The 22324-nt window shown below is 37.3% G+C and overlaps 4 protein-coding genes across 8 annotated transcripts in view; 1 reads left to right on the top strand and 3 right to left on the bottom strand.

Moving 5' to 3' along the window:
- oaz1a (ornithine decarboxylase antizyme 1a) overlaps positions 1-2156 on the bottom strand; it is a gene marked incomplete at its 5' end in the record, with an annotated part of 7800 nt that extends 5644 nt beyond the window's left edge. The window contains 1 exon segment of the mRNA XM_079808579.1: positions 2038-2156. Within this exon segment, the coding sequence (XP_079664705.1) occupies positions 2038-2156 (119 nt within the window).
- A 37-nt stretch (positions 2157-2193) lies between these two features.
- LOC307121126 (uncharacterized protein) lies at positions 2194-6031 on the top strand. The gene is made up of 5 exons (XM_079808580.1): positions 2194-2799; positions 3086-3120; positions 4744-4878; positions 5337-5404; positions 5482-6031. Exons 1-5 carry the CDS (start codon positions 2699-2701, stop codon positions 5650-5652), a joined length of 510 nt encoding a protein of 169 aa, XP_079664706.1. The 5' UTR covers positions 2194-2698; the 3' UTR covers positions 5653-6031.
- amh (anti-Mullerian hormone) lies at positions 5774-11967 on the bottom strand. The gene is made up of 7 exons (XM_079808578.1): positions 11816-11967; positions 11135-11416; positions 10863-11032; positions 10561-10672; positions 10341-10476; positions 8336-8766; positions 5774-6499 (listed from the first exon to the last, which is right to left on the bottom strand). The coding sequence occupies exons 1-7, from the start codon at positions 11925-11927 to the stop codon at positions 6078-6080; spliced, it is 1665 nt and encodes a 554-aa protein (XP_079664704.1). The 5' UTR covers positions 11928-11967; the 3' UTR covers positions 5774-6077.
- Positions 11968-17370: 5403 nt separating this feature from the next.
- dot1l (DOT1-like histone H3K79 methyltransferase) overlaps positions 17371-22324 on the bottom strand; it is a 33156-nt gene continuing 28202 nt past the window's right edge. For 4 of the 5 annotated variants that reach the window (XM_079808570.1, XM_079808571.1, XM_079808573.1 and 1 more), the window contains one exon: positions 21037-21644. In XM_079808570.1, the coding sequence (XP_079664696.1) occupies positions 21151-21644 (494 nt within the window). In that variant the 3' untranslated portion in view covers positions 21037-21150. Of the gene's footprint in view, positions 19431-21036; positions 21645-22324 lie in introns of those variants that run through there. The other variant, XM_079808572.1, reaches the window with a different exon arrangement.

Raw genomic sequence — 22324 nt, 5'->3', positions numbered from 1 at the left:
TGATGTGGTACTGAAATTGGAAAGAGAACCGTAAAATTAAAAAAATATTGGTACTGATTACTGGAATTTTGGTATTGTGACATCCCTATTGGCCACCACACCAGTATTGGCTGATATATGTTCATTTTTAACGTTATCGTTTTAGGCCGATAAGAATATAGCTGAAACATTAAAGCCGGTAAGTAATGGATTTCCTTCAGCCGAGACACTTCAGATGTACATTGTTCACCATGAACAAGTGCAACACGTGCAGCACAAGTCCATAAAATAATGAGAACAATCACTTATTGTGGGCTTGGGACATTGCTTTTAATTGTGAGAATTTTGTAATCATGCTCTCAAATGATGATTATCGGCTTTCAAATATTAAATAATCATCGGTTATCAGTATCTGCCAAAATTCTCATAATCGGTGAATCCCTAGCTTGAATTATACATCAATTGAAGCACAGGCCAAAAATATGTGAATGCAAATCTTCAATAACCCGACCAAAAATGAATAGATTCATCGGTGCGAACCAGAGCAAACTCATTTCAATTTGGTCCAACATGTAGACAAGCAATGTGAGGGAAGTTTTGGTCTTTTGTGTCCCACTGAAAACGGTCTAAATCCCTGAAGCCAGACTACCTAACAGGAGCATGCGCTCCAATCACATGGGACGTAGCGAGCCAGTTACAGATGCTGGGCTGTATAGGAGGGGGTGAGCGGTGGTTACACAACAGCCTGTAGCAGGTGAATGAACACCGACATTTAGACTGAGTAAAAGGGGGTTACTGAAAGACCAGGAAACCTTTGATGAAAGCTTACATGGGGATAGACAAAAATACAGGAAGCCAAAACATCCGCCCATATTTAAGCCTGGATTTCTGACGGTTTGCTGCATTAAAGACATAAATGGATAATATGGATGGGCAACTTCCGACCAAAAAGGATACAAGATGTAGTCTTGTAAAAAAAGGCTTGTTACAATTGTTACAAAAACTTAAATAGGGGGATTTAGGTTAAGACATGCCCATCTAATTTTCACATTGAGAAGCCACATTTCCGCTTGATAACTGCTATTCTTTGAGGATAATGTATAAAAATCCTAAAATTACACATAAGAAAAGACTAGAAATAGATTACTCATAATAAACCTAGGATTCATTCAGCATCTTTCAAGAACACATTAAAGGTAAACTAAATTGTGTAATACATTCTGATTTATTTAATACATTTAAAAAAAAAAAATCTTTGTCCTATAGAGTGCAGCAACGACGCATGATAAAGGAACAAGGGGAGATGGGCGAGGCGTCGTTTAGCAATTAGCACATTAACATACTATTCGCTTCAAAATGGTTTAAAAAGGCATTTTGATTAGTGTTTCTCAATTAAATGACAACTAACTTAATATATTATTCATAAAACATCCTCTTAGCAGTGACTCAAGAGCAAATCTCCTGACGGTTTTCGTTTTGGCCGTTAGCATTTCAACGTTAGCCACCTCGCGAACACCTACCCGTCAATCACTTGTTGAGCCTTGCGACACCTGAATAAACGCGATACACTGGTGTAGGTCTATAAAACGAAGTCATACAATAAATAACATTTTATGGGGTTAACGTTACATAATGCGGTTTAAATGGCCTCGAAAGCCAAGCTGAGACTAAGTTACATCTTCATCTAAAAATGCATTGAAACAGACGTTGGTAATAATGAGTTTGAATGGATGATTTGAACGTTTCTCGAATGTTCTACGAACGCGACAAAACCTGTTACCTGGCAACGAGCCTGTCAATCATTCTAATCCGTGACTGACAACACGATCCCACCTGATTTGAGAGCCTTTCTCACGTGATATTTAACAGTAAATCTTTCAGAAATAAGTTTATTCAAATGGTTTTGCCAGATGGATAGATTTAAGTCTAATGCTGCTCGCGAAAACAATAATGAGTACATATATTACGGTGTATTTCGTCATACAATTTAAAGCTCGCTAGGCTGTACTGCTAAAACAAGGCCTCGAGCGAGCGATCTACATAAAAGTCCCACTTTACCTTTCATTCTCGGGTTTATTACGGGTCATTTCGATCACTGGCATCTTGGATATATTACTCTCTTTTTCTCTGACAAAACAGTGGCTATTCAGGATCGTCTGGAGGTTGGATTTAACCATCCGGCCAACGTCAAGGCCCGATTCTTCTCTGCCCGTGCTCCGACTGAATGTGTTAACGCGTGTAGGCCCGCACTATTTATACTCGGAACGCGAATGGGCGTGGCTTCCGCGTTACGTCATGGGTTTCTAACAAACAAATAATCCCTGACTGGAAATAAACAAATTAAAATAGAATATAGTTAGAAAATCCGCAATAAGAGGCCTAATGGATTAAACCCGAGTTCACATTTGTGCAGCATGAACGAGATAAACATAAATAGAACACAATTATAACGGAGTTACATAATCTGTCAATAATTAAGCATAATTTTCACTCTTACACACTGACTCGACACGAGACGAGTAGCAGTGCACGATGTAGCCTACCATATCTAAGATTCGTTATAATGAATATATAACTCAGTGAATTATTAACTAAAAATATGAATGATGTTGACGGGAAAATGTCAATAAAATTGTTTCCTGAGGTCTTTTGTATGTATATGAGCATTAATAATGCCAACTTTCAATTCAAAATGTGCAAATAGGCCAAGCAAAATCACATGCTTGTATTTTTAATAATGAAGTCTCAGCTGTGCCTGTCCATCAGGGCTCGGAAGAACTTGAGACACCTCGGTTTTTGCATGCACTCATGCTTTGCCCGGTAAGAACTGCGCTTTTAACTACGAACTATCACTAATGTAGTTGTTTTGATTGTTTACACTCAGTTTTTTCAATTTCAATTTGCACTTAGTCATGGTTTTGTACCTAATGCTTTGTTTACAGTCTGTACGTGTTAAATTCTGATATGTTTCTAAACTGTGTCAGTAACAGAAGTTTAAATAGTTTTAAATGTAAGAATGTAAATGTTTTAGAAGTGTAAGATATTTACAACTTCATAGACGTTTTGTGAAAAAGCGTTGCATTTAAAACTTTGTTTTAATCTTCAGGTCCACAGAAACCTCTAGAAAGGATCATCAAGCAAGTATGTATCCCTGACCAGTGATTGTGTGAAACAAAATGTCGGTAAATTTGATGTCCAAGTCATTTTTTCCTCAGTTTTTTTTTTCTTCTTCTTCAAATGGTTATATTTTTTATTATTTTAATCATGTCATGTCATTAATTGTCATGGCTCACAAGATGTTATAGGCCATTACAATATCATATTTTATATAAGTGTCTTATATAGACTTAGCTGAAAAGCATGATTTCTTGTGTGAATTAGTAATTTTTTTCCATCATGAATCACTGTGTAATCAAAATATTTTATTTTACTTTCCTTTTGGTAATATTTCTTTTATTTTATTTTAGCTGTCAAATCAATTAATCGCAATTAATCGCATCCAAAAAAAAGTTTAAGTAGCCTATATAATTATTATGTAGCCTATATTTGAATACACACACATGTATATATTTAAGAAATATTTGCATGTATGTACTGTATATATTTAAATAATTTATATTATATATACATTTTTATATTTTATATATAAATGTAACACATTTTTCTTAAACATATACATACATACATAATTATACACAGTACACACACACATATATTACACAAACTTTTATTTCTGGATGCAATAATCATGATTAATCGATTTGATTATTTTATTTATAAAACCCGTAATAATTGTCCTAAGTCTACAACATTAAGTTGTTGCAGAAAAACTTTTATCGTATAAAAATGTGTCCATAAATCTTGCGTCAATTCTGTTACCATACCATACTTTCCCTTTAAATTAGTGGAATTATCTCCCACAACTTTGTAAGACACAGGAAATGATGTAACTTTCCCTCACTGATCAGATCTGAAGCACTGAGAGGTATGTGTGCTCTCTCTGAGAAGCACACTTTTTTTTTTGTTAATAGTAAAAAAAGGAAGTAACTTGTGTTTGGCAAGCACTAAATTATTAAAATTGCCTGTTTTCAATAAGATACCGGAAATAACTTTTTGAAATGCTAAATGTACCTCCAATTATAGAATCACCCATGTGCAAATTTACAGTGGGGTCTCTGTTGTGATTTTGACTATTAATAATTGTGTATTAAAGGGTTAGTTCACCCAAAAATAAAAATTAGACCATGATTAACTCACCCTCAAGTCAGGTATGGGATTCTTATTTCAGACGAATAAAAAGAGTTCTATTAAAAATGTCCTGGCTCTTCCAAGCTTTATAATGACAGTGAATGGTTGGGTCATTTTTGAAGTCCAAAAAAATGTGCATCAATCCATCATATAACTGCTCCACACGGCTCCGGGGGGTTAATAAAGGCCTTCTGAAGCGAAGTGGCGTGTTTGTGTAAGAAAAATATCCATATTTAAAACTTTATAGACTGAAATAACTAGCTTCTGGCAGTCAGTGGTACGCAAGTCGACTTTACGGCACTTCAAAAACGACCCAACAAGTCGCTGCCATTATAAAGCTTGGAAGAGCCAGGACATTTTTAATATAACTCCAATCTTATTTGTCTGAAAGAAGAATGTTATATACAACTAGGATGACTTGAGTAAATCATGGTCTAATTTTCATTTTTGGGTGAACTATCCCTTTAAGAGTATCACACTTCATTTCTGAGTTACTCAACCATCTCCATTTGACAGTGAAATATCGGCGCATATTTCCTGTGGAATCCTTGAGCAAGGTGGAAAATCCATGGAAAGGCATCACTCTGAACCGCTGTATATTAGTGGCCATGGTCATCGTGATGGTCAACTCAGGGGTCGAGTTAGTACAAGGTGAATTCTTGAATGTGAGTCCTGCGGTTGTTTATGTGTCCATGTAAATGTACAGCCAATTATTATGACAAAATAATCATCCAAAAGAGGTTTATTTTTGTCATAATTAACAATTGACTGTACATTATCCTGCTTATTTACTTACTATCATTCAAAGTTAAAGTGACAGTAAAGCATTTAGAATGATCCAAATGTTGTTCTTTTGAACTTCTATTTATCAAAGAAACCTGAAAAAATGCACCATGGCTTCCACACGAAAAGTGTTTTCAACATTGATAACCAAATCAGCATATTAGAATGATTTCTGAAATATCATGTGATGCATGCCATTAGGAATTTCATAATATAGTTCAGAATGTTACTTTTACTGTTTTATTGGTCATACGTAGACTTGATAAGCATAAGGGGATTCTTTGACCAATCAGAACAAGCATTTATGGTGTTTTAATGTGTAACAGAGACAATAGAGCCATACTTTGAAGATGAACCTGGATCAGAGCTTCAGGCCAGTGATCTGACAGCAGAGGTAAGGCTCACGTGTACCATTTAAAAAAGTTTTCCCCTAGTGTTTAGTTTCTGAAAGTTTGCCTATTTTTGCTGTAGCCTGATTCCTGGTGGGACTCCTTTGCGTTTTGGAACTGGAGATCTGAGGATGAACTCGAAGAGTTTAGAAAGAAAAGAGCAGCGAGACCGAGATCGGATGGAGAGAAGGTCGGACCACGGAAGATCCGCAACAAAGAAATGACTAAAGGATTACTCAGGGAGAGGGAATAGTTTGTAATATCCCTAAAACGGTGATTTGGATGAAATATATATAGCAAATAAATATATAACCCTCACCTGAAGTCATAGTGAATACATTTACATTTCATTATACATATAATTGACACAGAGAAAAGCTTTATGAATATTTACTTAATTCAAACAGCCACATTTTTCACAAAAATGTTAACAAGACATCGAATTATTTCATAAAGTGGTCTAGCATTTTTGTTTATATCATTAAATATGCAAATGTCGAATTACCTAATTTACAAATGACAGCTTATGTTGCACGTTTGCATATCTGTATACATTTAGTAAAAACTGAGAGCTTTATTGTGTATTTACAGGCAAAAATGAATGCATCTTATTAAAAAAAGATTTTATTCATATATTGCATGCATCCGTAAATGCATTTCAAAGAGCAAGTGAGGCCGTCAGCGACATTCACACTTGGTCGCCACCATGTTGGTTTTGAAGGAGATGTTGGTGCCCTCGCTCTCCAGCTCGATCACACACAGGTCTTCATAGTCCACCGGTACGCAGCAGAGAGAGCGATTGACGGGATGGCCGCTCTGGATATGGCTGTTCAGGAGGACGGCGTGGTTGTTGGCGTTGTTCAGCGGGAAGCCACACGCTCCTTCGCAGTTGTTGATGTTGGCCTTAGAGGGCTCAAGAAAGAACTTCCTCAAGGACACGGTCAAGCTCTGAAGCCGGCACTGACTGGGTGTTGATGGGTTGTCCTTGTCCGCTCTGGCTGCCCTCTGGGTTCTTTCCGCCTCCCAGGTACTGAGTACCGTCTGCAAGGCCTTCAGGAGCAAAACAGACCGGTACTGGGCCTCTTTGTGGTCCTTAGTGACTATAAATCAAAGTTTGAATGAATCATATTATTTTAGATACAATTCAATGGTGACATATAGGGCTGGGTGATATTTTGAGTATTCATTAGCTATTCAATACGATTTTTGCCATTAAAGGAACACTAGCCTATTTTCAGGCGCTGCGTAATAATATCATTGCGCCGCTGAGAGTATAATTCCTAGACATATCGGTCTAGAAAATCGCAACTTTTCATTTTCCGTCGGTCTTAGTACAAGATGTAACTATACACATCACAACATGTAAATAGGAAAATGTTGGCATTATTTTGTCAATTATTGAGCAGTAGGCTAGCTGGAGCCGTTCACCTCCAGTCTTTGTGCTAAGCTAGGCTAGCGGTGTGTGCGAGTTGAGACACACACGGAGATGAGGATGGTATGTATGGACTTATCTAACTCTGGGGGATACGGTGAATAAGCTAAAGTCCCAAAAAGTCGGCGTGTTCCTTTAAGTTTCTGTTAATATACTAGTTTCAAGATCTACTATCGTCTCAAAACTTCTGAGAACCGAAGAGTTTGAACTGAAAAGTCTTGCCAACTTTAAATCAGAAATGCTATGAAAACATCTCTGACTTAATGCTTTCCCAGACAGCAACATAGTGTCGGCCCAGATCCGGGCCGCATCTGGTACATGAGGAGTACCAGATGTGGGCTGGATCTGGGCCCGACACTATGTTGCTGTCTGGGAAAGCATTAAGTCAGAGATGTTTTCATAGCATTTCTGATTTAAAGTTGGCAAGACTTTTCAGTTCAAACTCTTCGGTTTAGTAAATTGACTCAAAACTGTAAAAGGAACACTTTTTTGGAAAATAGGCTAATTTTCCAACTCCCCTAGAGTTAAACAGTTGAGTTTTACTGTTTCTGGCAGTAGCACTTTTAGCACAGCTTAGCATAGATCATTGAATCTGATTAGACCGTTAGCATCTCGCTCAAAAAAAAAGACCAAAGAATTTCAATATTTATATATTTAAAACTTGACTCTTCTGTAGTTACATCGTGTTCTAAGACTAAAATAAAAGAATAAATAAGAATAAAAGTTGCTATTTTCTAGGTCGATATAAATACTAGATAGAAACTATACTATATGTAATGATCAAGGAACTTTGCTGCCGTACCATTGGTGCAGCACCTGAAAATAGTCCCCAGCAGGCTCTCTGTGCAAGCAGGTTGTAACAATGGTTATGTTGACGGAAGTTAGCCTATTTTCAGGCACAGCGTAATATCATTGCGCCGCTGCATCCATGGTACGGCAGCAAAGTTCCTTGATTATTACGCAGTAATGTAGTTAGTAGTATATAGTATAGTAGAGTATAGTTCCTAGCCATATCGGCCTAGAAAACCGCAACTTTTCATTTTCCGTCAGTCTTAGTACACGATGTAACTACAGAAGAGTAAAGTTTAAAATAGGAAAAATAATGAAACTCTTTGGTCATTTTTTTTGAGCGAGATGCTAACGGTCTAATCAGATTCAATGATCTATGCTAAGCTATGCTAAAAGTGCTACCATCAGAAATGGAAAAACTCAACTGTTTAACTCTAGGGGTGTTGGAAAATGAGCCTATTTTCAAAAAATTGTGTTCCTTTATATTATTAATTTATATGCATCTCACAAAAATGTTCACAAATACCTTTTCATGTATTAAAAATGATAGAATATATATAAAAACATTAAATATAAGTAAGTAAATATGGTTGTTTAATATTATGTATTGTTGTGTTGGTGCATTTAAATAAAGAACAATTTTCTGTCATTTTAATTAGCAAAAAAAAAATACTATGGTAGTCAATGAGGAGCGAGAAAAAAATGTAATGCTCACCTGCATCATCGTCCTCTCCATCTGGAAAAAAGGCACTCAGTTCACTCAGTTTCTGGAGCCTGTCAATCACATTTTGTCCCACTTCCTGCTGTTTGACCTGAGCCATGGCTTCATCCAGTCTCATTCTGAGCACAGACAGCAGAGGAGATTCTAGGGTCACCTCCACTCGGTGAGCCTGCAGGCCTTGCTGCCTCTGGGGGAAGACAAATACAGTCGGCGTGGAGGAATTCACCAGCCCTGATAGAAGTGACTCTGTGGACGACACGCCAAGGCTGAGAGGTGGAAGAGAATGCAGTGTATCCAAAGAGACTGCATCTGCATCATCCTGAGGTGTCGGCCCCTCATTCCGATCAAGGACGTCACTCAAGAACTTCTGCAGCTCGCAAAGGAAAAGAAAAGTTCTGGATGGGGGTCTCGCATCCAGTGGAATTCTGGGGGAAACATTGGCAATGTTTTGAATGGAATATTAGCTTACTGAACACTGTGCAGTATATACAGTGGCGCTCAAAAGTTTACACACCCCTTGCAGAATCTGTGAAAAAAATAAGAGGGATCATACATAATGGATGTTATGTTTTATTTAGTACTGTCCTGAATAAGAGATTTTACATAAAAGATGTTTACATATAGTCCACAAGACAAAAAAAAAAAAGCTGAATTTATATAAATGATGACCCCGTTCAAAAGTTTACATACCCTTGATTACATAACCTCCACAGCTGTTTTTGTTTTGTTTTGTGATGGTTGTTCTTGAGACCCGTGTTTGTCCTGAGCAGTTCAACTGCCCAACATTCTTCAGAAAAATCTTTTGCATATTTGAACCCTTTCCAGCAGTGACTGTATGATTTTGAGATGCATCTTTACACACTGAGAACAATTGAGGGACTCAAACGCAACTATTAAAAGGTTCCACATTTCTTTCTTCTGCTTTACACAAAGGAAGATAGATCTCAGCCCCCATTGACTACCATATTAGGGGGAAAAAATACAAACATTCTTCCAAATTCTACCCAAATATCTTAGTAAATGATGACAGAATTAATGTCCAACTATTAAAAGGTTCAAACATTCACTGATGTCCCCGGAAAAAAAAACACGAGACAATAAAAGCTGGGGGGTGAAAACTTTTGAACAGGATGAAGCTTTTATTTCCATTATTCTTATTTTAAATATATATTTTTTTCATTTAGTACTGCCCTCCAGAAGCAACAGAAGATTCTTACATGTTTCCCGGAAGACAATTTAAGTACAATTTACCTTGATCTTCAAAATCATAAAGTTTTCACCCCCCGGCTCTTATTGCATCGTGTTTTCTTCTGGAGCATCAGTGAATGTTTGAACCTTTTTCAATAGTTGTGTTTGAGAATTGTTCAACAATTGTACAATGTGAAAAGATTGATCTCAAAATCATACAGTCACTGCTGGAAAGGGTTTAAATATGCAAAAGATGCTGAAAAACTGAAGAATTTGCAGGATTTTTCTGAAGAACATTGGGCAGTTTAACTGCTCAGGACAAACAGGGGACTCAAGAACAACCATCACAAAAAAAAAACTGCCTAGGATCATCAAGGTAACAAAACACAGTGTTAAGAATCAAGGGTACATAAACTTTTGAACAGGGTCATTTTTATAAATTCAGCAATTTTTTTGTCTTGTGGACTATGTAAACATCTTTTATGTAAAATATCTTGTTCCGTTCAGTACTAAATAAAAAATAACATATTACCATTTTCACAGATTCTGCATGGGGTGTGTAAACCTTTGAACAAGACTCTCTCTCTATATATACTGCCAACTGTTTTTAACACAGAAGACATTATACAATGTTTAAAAAAACAGTGAAATCAACTGATATACTGCTCAAATAGCACTATTGTACTAGTATGCTATTCCATTTTAAATTAAAGTGGCACACAATGGGTCATCGCTTAACAGCTTGGTTATCTAATCACATAATGCAGGATTAAATTGAGCCGTAAAAAACTTTAGCAAGTGAATCATTTACCCGTGATATTTTAAATGAGGCGTCCTTTGCTCATCACGGTCTGAGAGGAAAAGCAAGATCGGCCTCATTGTAGTACTGCTGCCCTCCACCTTTCTCATCAACACTTCCTGAAGCTCAGACACACTGGGTTTCGGCCCTGAAATGTAACCGACAGAGTTCAAATGCGGCATGTGGAAGGATTCATGGGAGTAGTCTATTTTTGTGTTATGAAAAAGCTCACCGTTTTCAACTTTAAATGTCTCAACTGTTACACTCAGCTTAAGGTGAACGTGGGCATGACTGTGTCCTCCTGTAAGGATCAGGAAACGTGTGCCCTCAGAAATGCAAACCGTCTGAAAGTCAAATAAACCCATCAAATCATAAGCATAAAATCGAATTGGAGCCACGGTACCTTTGACATGTTGAGCTTTGATGCTAATGCCAGCAATATAAGTTCAAATCTGGGTCGCAACATTTCCCAGTCTGTTCATTCTCTACCATCAGTCAATAAAGTGTCAGAAATATAAAAATCATAAGGTTAACCTGTGAATTTGGATGGATGGAATGACTGTTGAATCGCACTCTCAAACCGTCTCCTTTAATGGAATCAACATTGAACAGGAGCATCACGGAGGCCGGGTTGGTCGGTTGGGCATTCCTTGGGAACGTGAGGGTTAAAGTCATCTCTCCCTCCTTCTCGGAATCCCAAATATCTATTTAAAAAGTAACCACAACTCAACTAATGGCGTCAACTGGACAAACATCGAACTAAAACCTGGATAACAAATGTATGGATCCAAGAAAAATGTGTTTACCTTTTGTTGCTTGTACATTCTTGAGGCCATTTCGGTTTTGTTGCACACTCTGAACCAGACGTGAAACCAGCAAACCTGGTGTTCCGGGCGAACATATTCCGAAGTGCTGGAACTCCATCCTCCCTTGGTCACTCTCTCTGTTCAGGGCTGACAGGAATTCATTTATGGCATGACTGTGAGCTTGTTGCTCTTCATCACTTGGTATGTCTTCGGTGGCTTGTGCTGACTGGGCAGGTGGGCCAATTGGCTGTTCTCTGACTTCTCGCTCATTTCCACTCAATCCTGTTGATCAATTAGACAACCATTCATGGGCAGAAAAAGCGTCACCTAAAGTTATCCTGTGGAGAATTAAGCAACACCCAATCCTGCTCCTGGAGGGCCACCTTCCAGCGGGTAATCAAAGTCTTTAGGATCACTAGAAACTTCCAGGCAAGTGTTTTGGATCTAAACTATGCAGGAATGTGGCCCCCTGGAAGCAGGACTGGACCTCCTAGTGCTCCTCAAATTTGTCAAATGGTTCCTACACCCCTGCGACCACTCCAGAGAGGTCAAGAAATCATCAAACTACTATCACAATCACATCGAAAGGTACACGCTTTTGCTTTAGCAGGTTCATTGACCTGTCACGAAACAATGCCATTTATGCATCAACATACCCTGACACAAAGGTGCGGGACTGACCTGTTAGCGGAGTGTCTTTCGGGATGTTGTCCTGCTCCTTGTGACCCACTGTGGCACAATATGACCTGGTCGCCACAGTCAGCATCAGCCAAAATCTTGCCTGGAAAAGCATCTTCTCTCATTCATTCACAGAGAAATCCTACACTTGTTTTGGGGTGGGTCAGCAGCAGGGATGTGTTTTATACACAGCTCCTCCTGCTGTCCTGAAATCAGCCAGCCTGCCAAGAAAGCGCGTCCTTGGAGTAACGGCGGGTATTCAAAGCATGCAAGTCAACGTGTGAATTCTAAGGGATAGTGAATGGACATCACATGCCTCTTTGATAAGATGGAGGAGGAACTCAGTGACAATGGAATACTGTGTAGACCACAGGCACAGCTGTAGTAGCGGATAGCAGTTCGATCCTCCTTGTTGGCAAATTGCAACAAAGTTCTATTCTTAAATTTGTACACCCCTTACCTTATTTTATTCCCAAGGGATGCAGTCAGACTTCACAGAGTAACCTTCAGGCACATTTTTGTTACCCCCATTGCAAGCTGTCTTGTATTGAGCACCTCAGATATAGAGGATTTTGTTCTTGACTTGATTAAATGTCTTGCATGCTAGGGCACATCTGGCAATCAAAAGGGTGTAGGGTTAAACCCTGCCATGAGTGTGTCTATAAGCTTAAACTGTCTATACTGTATGGTAAACTTTGTACTGCAAAACTCTAGAGAGATTCACATTAGCCACTTTTAGCCACATACACTCGATGCAGAAGTATAAATTGGGCTTTACTTTGCCTCGGTTTACTTTTCCACTGCAGTTTAGTACCGCTTAAAAGTGGGTGGGATTATTGACTGATCGTTATAGTTGCGCCGCCACCTCGTCTACTGACTACAATACAGCCATTTCTATTTTCAAGTTACGCGTGACGTCGTTGTGCAAACAAATGATACCACGGTGGCTGTTGCTGACTACTTAAATCAAGCAGGTTTGATGTCTTGTGTTGCAAATCCAATGACGCTGCTAGTGATGAATCTCTCTGACCAATCAGTGATCTACAGTATTTACACGTCACATTTTAGTATCTGTAGTGTACGTCTCGCTTGGAACCTCAACCGAGGTGGTACTAAAAAAAAAAGTACCAGGTACACAGTGGAAACCCCCCCCGCCAATTGGCTTAAAAGTGTCAAATCTTTCAGCTAAATGTGGGTCAGCCTTATTGCTAACATGGTCCCTCTGAAGAAATCGGTGTGCCTTGTTGGGTTTTTTGTGTGTTTTTTGTTGGATTGAATAGGCTTGTACCATTTCCCAATGAAAAAATAATGTAATTTATTACTCACCCTCATGCCGTTCCACACCCATGAGACCTTCGTTCATCTTCGGAATACAAATGAAGATATTTTTGTTGAAATCCGATGGCTAAATGAGGTCTGCATAGCCAGCAATGACATTTACTCTCTCAAGATCCATTAATGTTCTAAAAACATTTTTAAATCAGTTCATGTGAGGACAGTGGTTCAATATTAATATTATAAAGCAACGAGAATATTTTTGGTGCGCCAAAAAAACTAAATAACGACTTATATAGTGATAACCGATTTCAAAGCACTGCTTCATGAAGCTTCGAACCGTTATGAATCAGTGAGTCGAATCAGCGGTTCGGAGCTTCAAAGTCACGAAATCTCAGCAATTGTTTGACACGCAATCCGAATCATAATTCGATACGCTGATTCATAGCAGTTCGAATCTTCATGAAGCAGTGTTTTGAAATCGGCCATCACTATATAAGTCGTTATTTAGTTTTTTTGGCGCACCAAAAATATTCTCGTTGTTTCATAATATTAGGCTAATATTGAACGACTGTACTCACATATCAACAAACATATCTTAATTTGTGTTCCGAAGATGAACGGAGGTCTTACGGGTGTGGAACGGCATGAGGGTGAGTAATTAATGACATTATTTTCATTTTTGGGTGAACTAACCCTTTAAAGCCACAATATGTCATTTTTCACCACTAGCGGTCACTTATTCAAAACAAAAGGTGAAACTTGATGACGCTTTGATTTTGCAGACCTTTATTATACCGCAGACATCCATTTCCGCTTCTTCCGGTCATGCGTATGTGTGGTAGCACAACGCTGTTTTATCATATCAGATACATTTGAGTGTGTTGAAAGTTATGTTATAATGCTACTCTGTGTGTTTGCTCAGCGGTTACTATGAGACACTTGTCGCACACTGCAGTGAGCTAGATCAATATTAGGCGTGGTAAAACATGGTAATTGCGGTAAATCAAGAAAACGAGATTTAAACAATAAGACTGTGTTGAGCTATGTAACAATGATTCGTTTTCTGTCGATAAATGTGTCCAAACAGTTGCTCACCTGTCTAATAAAACACATAATATATTAAAAGCGTCTTTGATGTTTCCATGGTTTCTAATTTTTTTTTATTTTTTAGAAATGTCCGAGGGTATGATGTCATTAATAAGCGACACACGGACACAGTCCTTGTCCTGGTTAAAATACCGGTAGCTAATTTCTCTGGATTTAAACATTCTTGGAAACATTTGGGATAGTGTGAGTACACAAGTCAACAAAATATATAACATTGTTCTAGTGGTTTCTACTGCTTCCATCGGGTCGGAGACTTAAACTCCCCTTGTGTAAATCTAAAAAGATATAAAAAAATCCTTTATACCTGCTGCTATTAAGTTTCTAAATGATTTATTATAAAAGTGTCATTTAATGTGTATTGTGTTGCTGTACGAACAAGTAGGCCTATGTATACTGCTGTCTACACAAAGAATCGCCTTTTAGGACAATAGTGCTAAAAACTGATTTGGGTAAATTACCGATTGGTCAAAGGAACAGCTACAATAATCCTCGTTACTCCTAGAAGACACAGCTGCACATGTTTTCCAGACTTTCAAGGTCCCTCTAGTGCTGGTGTGATACATGTTTGACCAGTCCCAAGAGATAAGCCAGGTATCTTTTAGCCGAAAGAATGGCTGAGAACAGGAACAAATCGCAGAGGACGAAACGCTACATTGTTTACCATATCTGGAATTCTTGATGAAAGTACAAGGGGTATTTCTTAAATGGTTACAACCTTACTCTGGTTTTTTTTTTATTATGTGTGATGTCTTTTTACAGAACTCAAACATTGTATTTTAAAAGTTGTAATTTATGATTATATACTGGTACCTCAATTTGCAAGTGCTGTATTTCTTGAGACGAGTCTAATTTAGGTGTTTTGCAAGCACACAAAAGAGCACAAGGTACATTTCTTTTCTTCTCTTTTATTTGAGTTCAGTAATGTTCATTGTAAATCAATACCAATGCATTCTTTTCAAATTATATTCCACCAGTATCATCTTTACTTGCAGCCACAAAACATTAATAAACGATCACTTGAAAATCACCTGCATTGCCTCTGATTATTTTTAAAATGAGTTGTAATTGTTTTATTGCTAAATTACCTTTGCCAGCTGGACATTAATCTTTGTACATTATGCAAGCAAGGCAATGAAAAAAATGGATCAAACTGAGCTTTTATTAGAAACACTTTATTAACAAAAAGCTGAGATTTAAAACCTTATCAACTCAATTATGTTTTTATTAAAAGCACCACAAATCTGACAACTCTTAAGAGTTTGCCTTGATTTTTCTGCTGCACAATGAAAAGAAAAAAAAGTGATTCATTGAAAATAGGAATGAATAGATTTCAAAATCATTCTAATAACAAATTACGACCTTGACTGTGGTGGCAATTTCTATCACAGGTAAACAATGCGCAGTAAAGCAAATTCACTTTCATTTATATCCGTCAGCTAGAAAGACATTCCCTTTTAATATGCAAAACTATTAAAGCCAGAACTGACGTTCCTGAGACACTAGACAAACCTATAAGAATTTACATATTTAGACATCTAAATTTACATATTCAAAACATATTCGTTAATCTATTTATAACATGCGAAAGGAGTTGCCTTTTGCAATGCACAACCTCATACACGTACCTGAGAAAAAGCAACATCAAGAATTTACGGTCTGTTATCCTTTTAAATAGCGTAACATCGATTTCCCAACAGGAGACGGCACCAAAGATGGACAAAAGAGTTCAAATGAGACGTCACAAAGTAAAACAAGCAAAGCTTGCATTGACGTTTATTAGGTGTTTACCCCTCACAATGCGAGAGGCGCATGAATTTCATAGCTGCATTTTCCTTGTTTAAAGTGTAGGAGATCACCATACTGTTCTAAAGAGTATCCAAATGCTCAGGATTATGAAATCATAATTAAAACCATCATTGATAAACAGTCGCAGATATCAAAACACAAATTGGCCAATTAAACAGGTAACATTAACATTGACTATTAATTACAACCAAACAAAACAAAACAAAAAAAATACCCTCAGTGCTGGTAACAGTCCGTTCATTTACTGGTCAATATCCTATTTCATCCAAAAAAAAGAGATCATTTGCACAATTTTTTTTGTTTTTAACATTCCGACTAAAGCTTAGGTGAGGTTGATTTTTTCCTTGAGCAACACAACACACGATAAAAGGAAATAAGGACGCAAAACAATGAGAAAGTCCACTCCTGCTTTGTCTTCAAGTTAGCGATGTTGCACGCCAATGACTATTTTGACAACGCTGAAATAGCTAGTGATTGACCGATATATCGGGCAGGTGGAAATCTCCAAAATGTCCTCCATACTTTGAAAGTCAATGGGGTCCATTTTGTTTTTTCCGCATTTTTAAAAATATCTCTCGAATGTTCCTTTTTGTGTGAACCATTCATATAATTCTCCAAATATTTTAATAAATCGGTCATCGGTCTATCGTCTAGATATGCTATTAATTATTCCAAAAGTCGTTGGAAAACCCATATCGGTCGACCACTAGCCCTAGGCCACTGACGATGACGAAACACTAGCCATCTCTACAATCAGTCACATCAGAACAACTTCACATCACCACGATACTTAATAGGCTCAAACTCTAGGTTACACGACACACTATAGGACAGGCTTTGATAGTGGATTGTAAGTTTTGGTATGGGCAAAATTGGTCTATTTGACATCCGTGTGTACAGCAGCGGCAGTTTGTGTAAGATGAAGCCGTTTGCGAAGAAGAAAACCATTTTAAGAAACAGCACCGGGCCGTCCGGGCCCAAGTTGGTAGGCAAATAGGCGTAGCACACTTTCTCCTTTACGAGAAAGGAAAATCTTTAAGGGAAATAAACGCCATATGGCACCAGTTTGCCAAACGTATAATTCACTACCTGTCACACAGGTCGATTTCAGAGCACCATTTGAAGTAAATACTTGTCCTATAAATGATCGTCCTATAAAGTTCTGCAATGTACTTTCATGTTAAGACCAAAAGGCGTTTCTTCTATATAAAAACGACACAAGCAAGGGTTGCTTGGTGCTGGGCGCCACATAATTATAAATATAGGAAAAATAAATGCCGCAAGGCTTGAAAACATCCCTGTGTTAAAAGAAGCACCAAAAATCTTTATTCATTTCTTTTTTTGTTGTTGTTGTTGTTGTTGTTGTTGATGATCTTAATATAAATAAGCAGTCTAAAGTTGTACATATTGTAGCACCAGGTTTTTTTTTAGACTGCGAGTCAAGTACATACACTTTTTGCACACGTCGTGCCCTGCTCTGATACAAGAGCAAATCACGCACCCAAAAAAATAAAAGACAGAAATTTTTTAAACGATAAATAACCCAAATTATATACACAATTATACAGGTCTGAGAGAGACTACCATTCACAGTACAAGGGGGAAAAAAACACACACAAAAGAATAAAAGAGAAACAAAAAGGATGAGTTGAAGTTCCCCAGTAGTTTTGCTGTCGTTTTGTGATCTTGTATTTTCCCAGTGTGTGTACATCTTTTACTCAGTGTGTATGTGTGTTTGTATGTATGTACAGATTGCGGAGCACCACGACAACATCGGATTTTTTTGTAATCCGAAAGAAAACACCGACGAAATCTGCGAGGAAAATGGTTCAGCACCAGATTCACCTGAATAAGCCTGTACCGCGTAAGACGCCGCGCCCCAATTGAACGGAATATGTGCGTTTACTGAAGGTTCAGCAGTGACTGTTAGGAACGTGGAAGCTTGAGTATTACAACAGGGCCCTAAACCGAACGGTAAACGTAGTGATTCAATAAGATCCGGTAGTTAAAGTAACTCCTTACACGCATTCGCTCATTCTGTGGCTCCCTGCAGATTGTGTTAGAAAGCGTTTTCCTGGGAAGGTGCAATTGTGATATATTTTACGTTTTTCCCCCTTTAATTAATAAAAGCTTGCAATTTTTTAATTTTAAAAATGACATGCAGTCATAATTTGTCATTAATAGCTCCACAGGTAAATTATCCAGTGTAAAAATTGTCATTTTACTATCAGTGTATCTCATGAAGCCTGTCAAGAACATGGTCATATTTTACCCCAAAAACGAAAAAAATGAAAAGAAAAAAAAATCTAAGAATATTTTAAATTGAAGCCTATCTTTTTGTAGTAACTTTATTTTCATGACTCCCAAAACTATTAGTTGCAAAGCAAAATATATTTTATATAATTTTTGTGCATATTTATTTCAGCTTTGAATATTACTTCAATATTATTGAAATTCCTAAGAATTTAAAAATCACAGTTGTACTGGATTTACTTTGTGCAACAAAAAAAAATTTGGAAAAATAAACCATTAAGATGAATTTTTCGCATTGTTGTAATAGGAATCCTGGGGAACTGTGCTTAAGTCATGAAAAATGAAAAGAAAAGAAAAAAAATTCTAATACTTGTACTTGTAATTTTTCTTTCTGGGGTAAAATATCACTTGGAGATTCACTCTTATACTGTCGGAGCTTGTGGTTTCCTACTTATTTACCTTGTGTGGCAAACCACTCAAACGAAGAGATATTAAAAACACCCAATACAAGGTGGCTATTATGCTACAGAACAGATTCTTGGTCAAAAACATGACTCTAGCACAAGCTCAGGCTGTAAGGGTGAAATCTGGAGGACTCTGGAGGCTTCATGGAGTCCATCCGAATAAGAGTTGTCAATCAAAAAAGACATTTCTTTTCTTTGATAACAGCAGCAAGGTTATAGAGATTCACAAGTCGTTTTTTTGTGTACGGCCCATTGAGACCGGTCTGACTGAAATTCCCGACATTTAAGACACTTCCTGTGTCGTCGAGTACGAATCCATCAGGAGATGGCTGCGAATTTAGTTAACCACCTATCAAGCAAGAACATGTTAAACTCACAATTATTGATAAATGAGAGTTAGCATCAGCCCAACATGGTGCAACACGCCGAAAAACAAGGAAGCTGTATATTGTGTAAATGTGAATACGATTCGGGGGCGTTTGTGTGTGTGTGTGTGTGTGTGTGTGTGTGTGTGTGTGTGTGTGTGTATGTGTGCATGTGTGCGTGTGTGAGTGTGTTAAGCTGCACCTGTGATAAGTTCTGATACCCATGCCAGTTTTACAGTGGCGGCTTTAGCAAATGTTTGAGCACCGGTGAGCGAGTCGAGCCCATTGGTCCACACCTGTCCATTGCATAGGTTATGTTGGGTTGAGGTAGATTTCTTCAGTTACCTGTAACCAGTCGGGGGTAAAATCCAGGAATTACACATGGTGTGGACAAATATTTCATGAACATCAGGGCTCAACAATTTACATGCCTGGCAAACTTGTGCATTTGGATTTTGACGTTTTAAACACTTTTTTTCTTTTCTTTTTAATAAATTGTGTAGGAACGACTTGCTTGCAAACATTTACAATGGGCTAAAAATAATATAATTAATTAATATATATATATGAGTATATTATAATAATAAATATTACATAAAAATATGTTGTGAAAATTTTACAAACATTTTTGCTGGATAATTATGATGGCTTACGGTGCTATATATATATATATATATATATATATATATATTTAGTCATATTTTATATAATATTTATATTTAAAACATAAACAAACATAAAATAAATTTTATTTTAATGATTTCTGACATGATGATTAATTTTATTTATATATATATATATATATATATATATATATATATATATATATATATATATATATATATATATAAATAAAATTAATCATCATGTCAGAAATCATTAAAATAAAATTTATTTTATGTTTGTTTATGTTTTAAATATAAATATTATATAAAATATGACTAATTAATAACATATTAGGGCTGTCAAAAGATTAATCGCGATTAATCACATCCAAAATAAAAGTTTGTGTTTGCATAATATTTGTGTGTACTCTGTATAATTATTATGTATATATAAATACAAAGACATTCATGTATATATTTAAGAAATATTTGCATGTATATACATTTACATAATATATAAATATAAATATTTTATATATAAATATAATAAATTTTTCTTAAATATATACATGCTTGTGTGTGTTTTTATATATAAATAATAATTATACACAGTACACACAAATATTATGCAAACACAAACTTTTATTTTGGATGAGATTAATCACGATTAATCTTTTGACAGCCCTAATATATATATATATATATATATATATATATATATATATATATATATATATATATATATATATATATATATATATATATATATATATATATATATATATATATATATATATATATATATATATATATATAGTGTCAATTAATTAATAAAAACCTTTTGTATTGTATTTGTATGTTTTGCACAATAAGCCATTATAATAATTTAGCAAAAATGTTTATAAAATTAAGTCACAGACTTACATCATATATATATATATACACCATTCCCAACTACTATTTAACTATTATTTAATTGAATAGTAAAATATGTAAATGAGTCATTTTAAACTTCCTTTTACAATAAGGGAAAAAATTATGGAAAAAAATAAATATTTTTCAAACACTTACAAAAATATGTTACTAATACGTTTTGTGCATTTATGCATATTTTTGTGGGGCTAGTAAAGTAGAAATCACTCCGAATAACTCATTGTTGAGCCCTGAACATGTAATGATATTTTCAATAGACCTTAACAAAAAAAGGGCAATTCTGACATAAATATTCTAACAGCTGGTTTCCGAAACCAAAATAATTCTGAAAGCACAGGAAATACAGCTACCAAAAAAAAAAGAACAGAAAGAAAAGCAGCAAAGCGTGTTGCCCATTTCCATGCTAACACCACATACCTTGTTCAGACTCATAATAACATTAGTTGGCAGAATGCAGTAGCTTCCCTGTATCCGTATAGCAAGAGTCTCTTTAAATTTCACCCCCCTCCCCCACCCCTGGACGTGTCCTATCTGGGGCGATTGCCGGGGATTTGCGAGGCCGTGTAGGAAGCCTGCAGACCCAGAGTCCTCCAGGAGACCCCGGCCCCACCTGAACCTGTGCTGCCGGGAGGGTGCGGAGGCGGCAGATGCGGGGGATAGTGCACAGTGAAGGGCCGTGAGGAAGCAGAGGAGGTGATTGAAGCGGATGTGGTGGCCAGAGATGGAGAGGAGGTGGAGGCGGGGAGGGACGACTGCGGCCTTGAGGAACGCGGGGAGGAAGGTTGGGAAGGGACGGTGGAGGACGCGTTCAGGAGGGGAGGGGGCGGAGGAAGGGCAAGCGTGGGCGTGTGTAGGACTGTCTGTGTGCGGCTGTGCTGCGAGGGGCCAGAGGTCAAGAATGAGGCCCCTGGTTTGGGGTTTGTGTCCAGATGCCTCTGCTGGGAACTGAGGGCCCCGGGGCCCGGCAGATTGGCCCCAGACTGCTGTGAGGAGACTGAAGGCACCATATGGTGAAAAATCCCTACAGACATACATCACAGAGAGGGAAGCAAAAGACAGAGACAGAAAATGGGGGCTCAGCCAGATTGTGCACAGCAGCAAGCCAGTCCAACAAACAAGCACACAAAGCAACGAGGCACTGCGCTGATGTACCGTGATCACCTCATACCAATTAAACCATTAACGCCCTGCAATTAATGTTGTGCGTGTAGTCAAAGTAATATTATAGTTATTAGGGCTGTGCGATTTAATCGTATTTTCAGTTTGGCTTCCAACGTTTATGAAAACAAGATAATCAAGGTAAAACGGTTATTGTGCCTGTGCCGCATTCCGTCCCGCACACCTTTCCTTCACAGCGGTGCGCTTTCGTTCCTCCCTAATGTAGCGTTCACACCGGACGCAAATAAATCGCGCTATTCACGCGAAGGTGGGCGCTTGAACATTTTGAGTTTACTCGCTTCATTCGCGCGTGACATTCACTGCACAACAGACGCAAATTCGTGTCATGGGAGGGGCTTCTGCCAGCCGGCTCGTCTCGTTGAGAAATGGCTGACATGGGCTGTGTTTACACGTCTTTTTTTGTTAAATTCTACTGTTAATGTGTGACAAAACGTAGTTTTAAGACTTTTTCAGGCGATAATGTAGTTGTTTAAAGCTCAAATCTGTGGTTTATTTATAAAAAGAGTGCCTATTTGAACATTT

The sequence above is a fragment of the Gobio gobio genome (genome assembly GCF_949357685.1).
Source record: "Gobio gobio genome assembly, chromosome: 24".
NCBI lineage: Eukaryota > Metazoa > Chordata > Actinopteri > Cypriniformes > Gobionidae > Gobio > Gobio gobio.
This window is presented reverse-complemented; position numbering and strand designations above follow the sequence as displayed.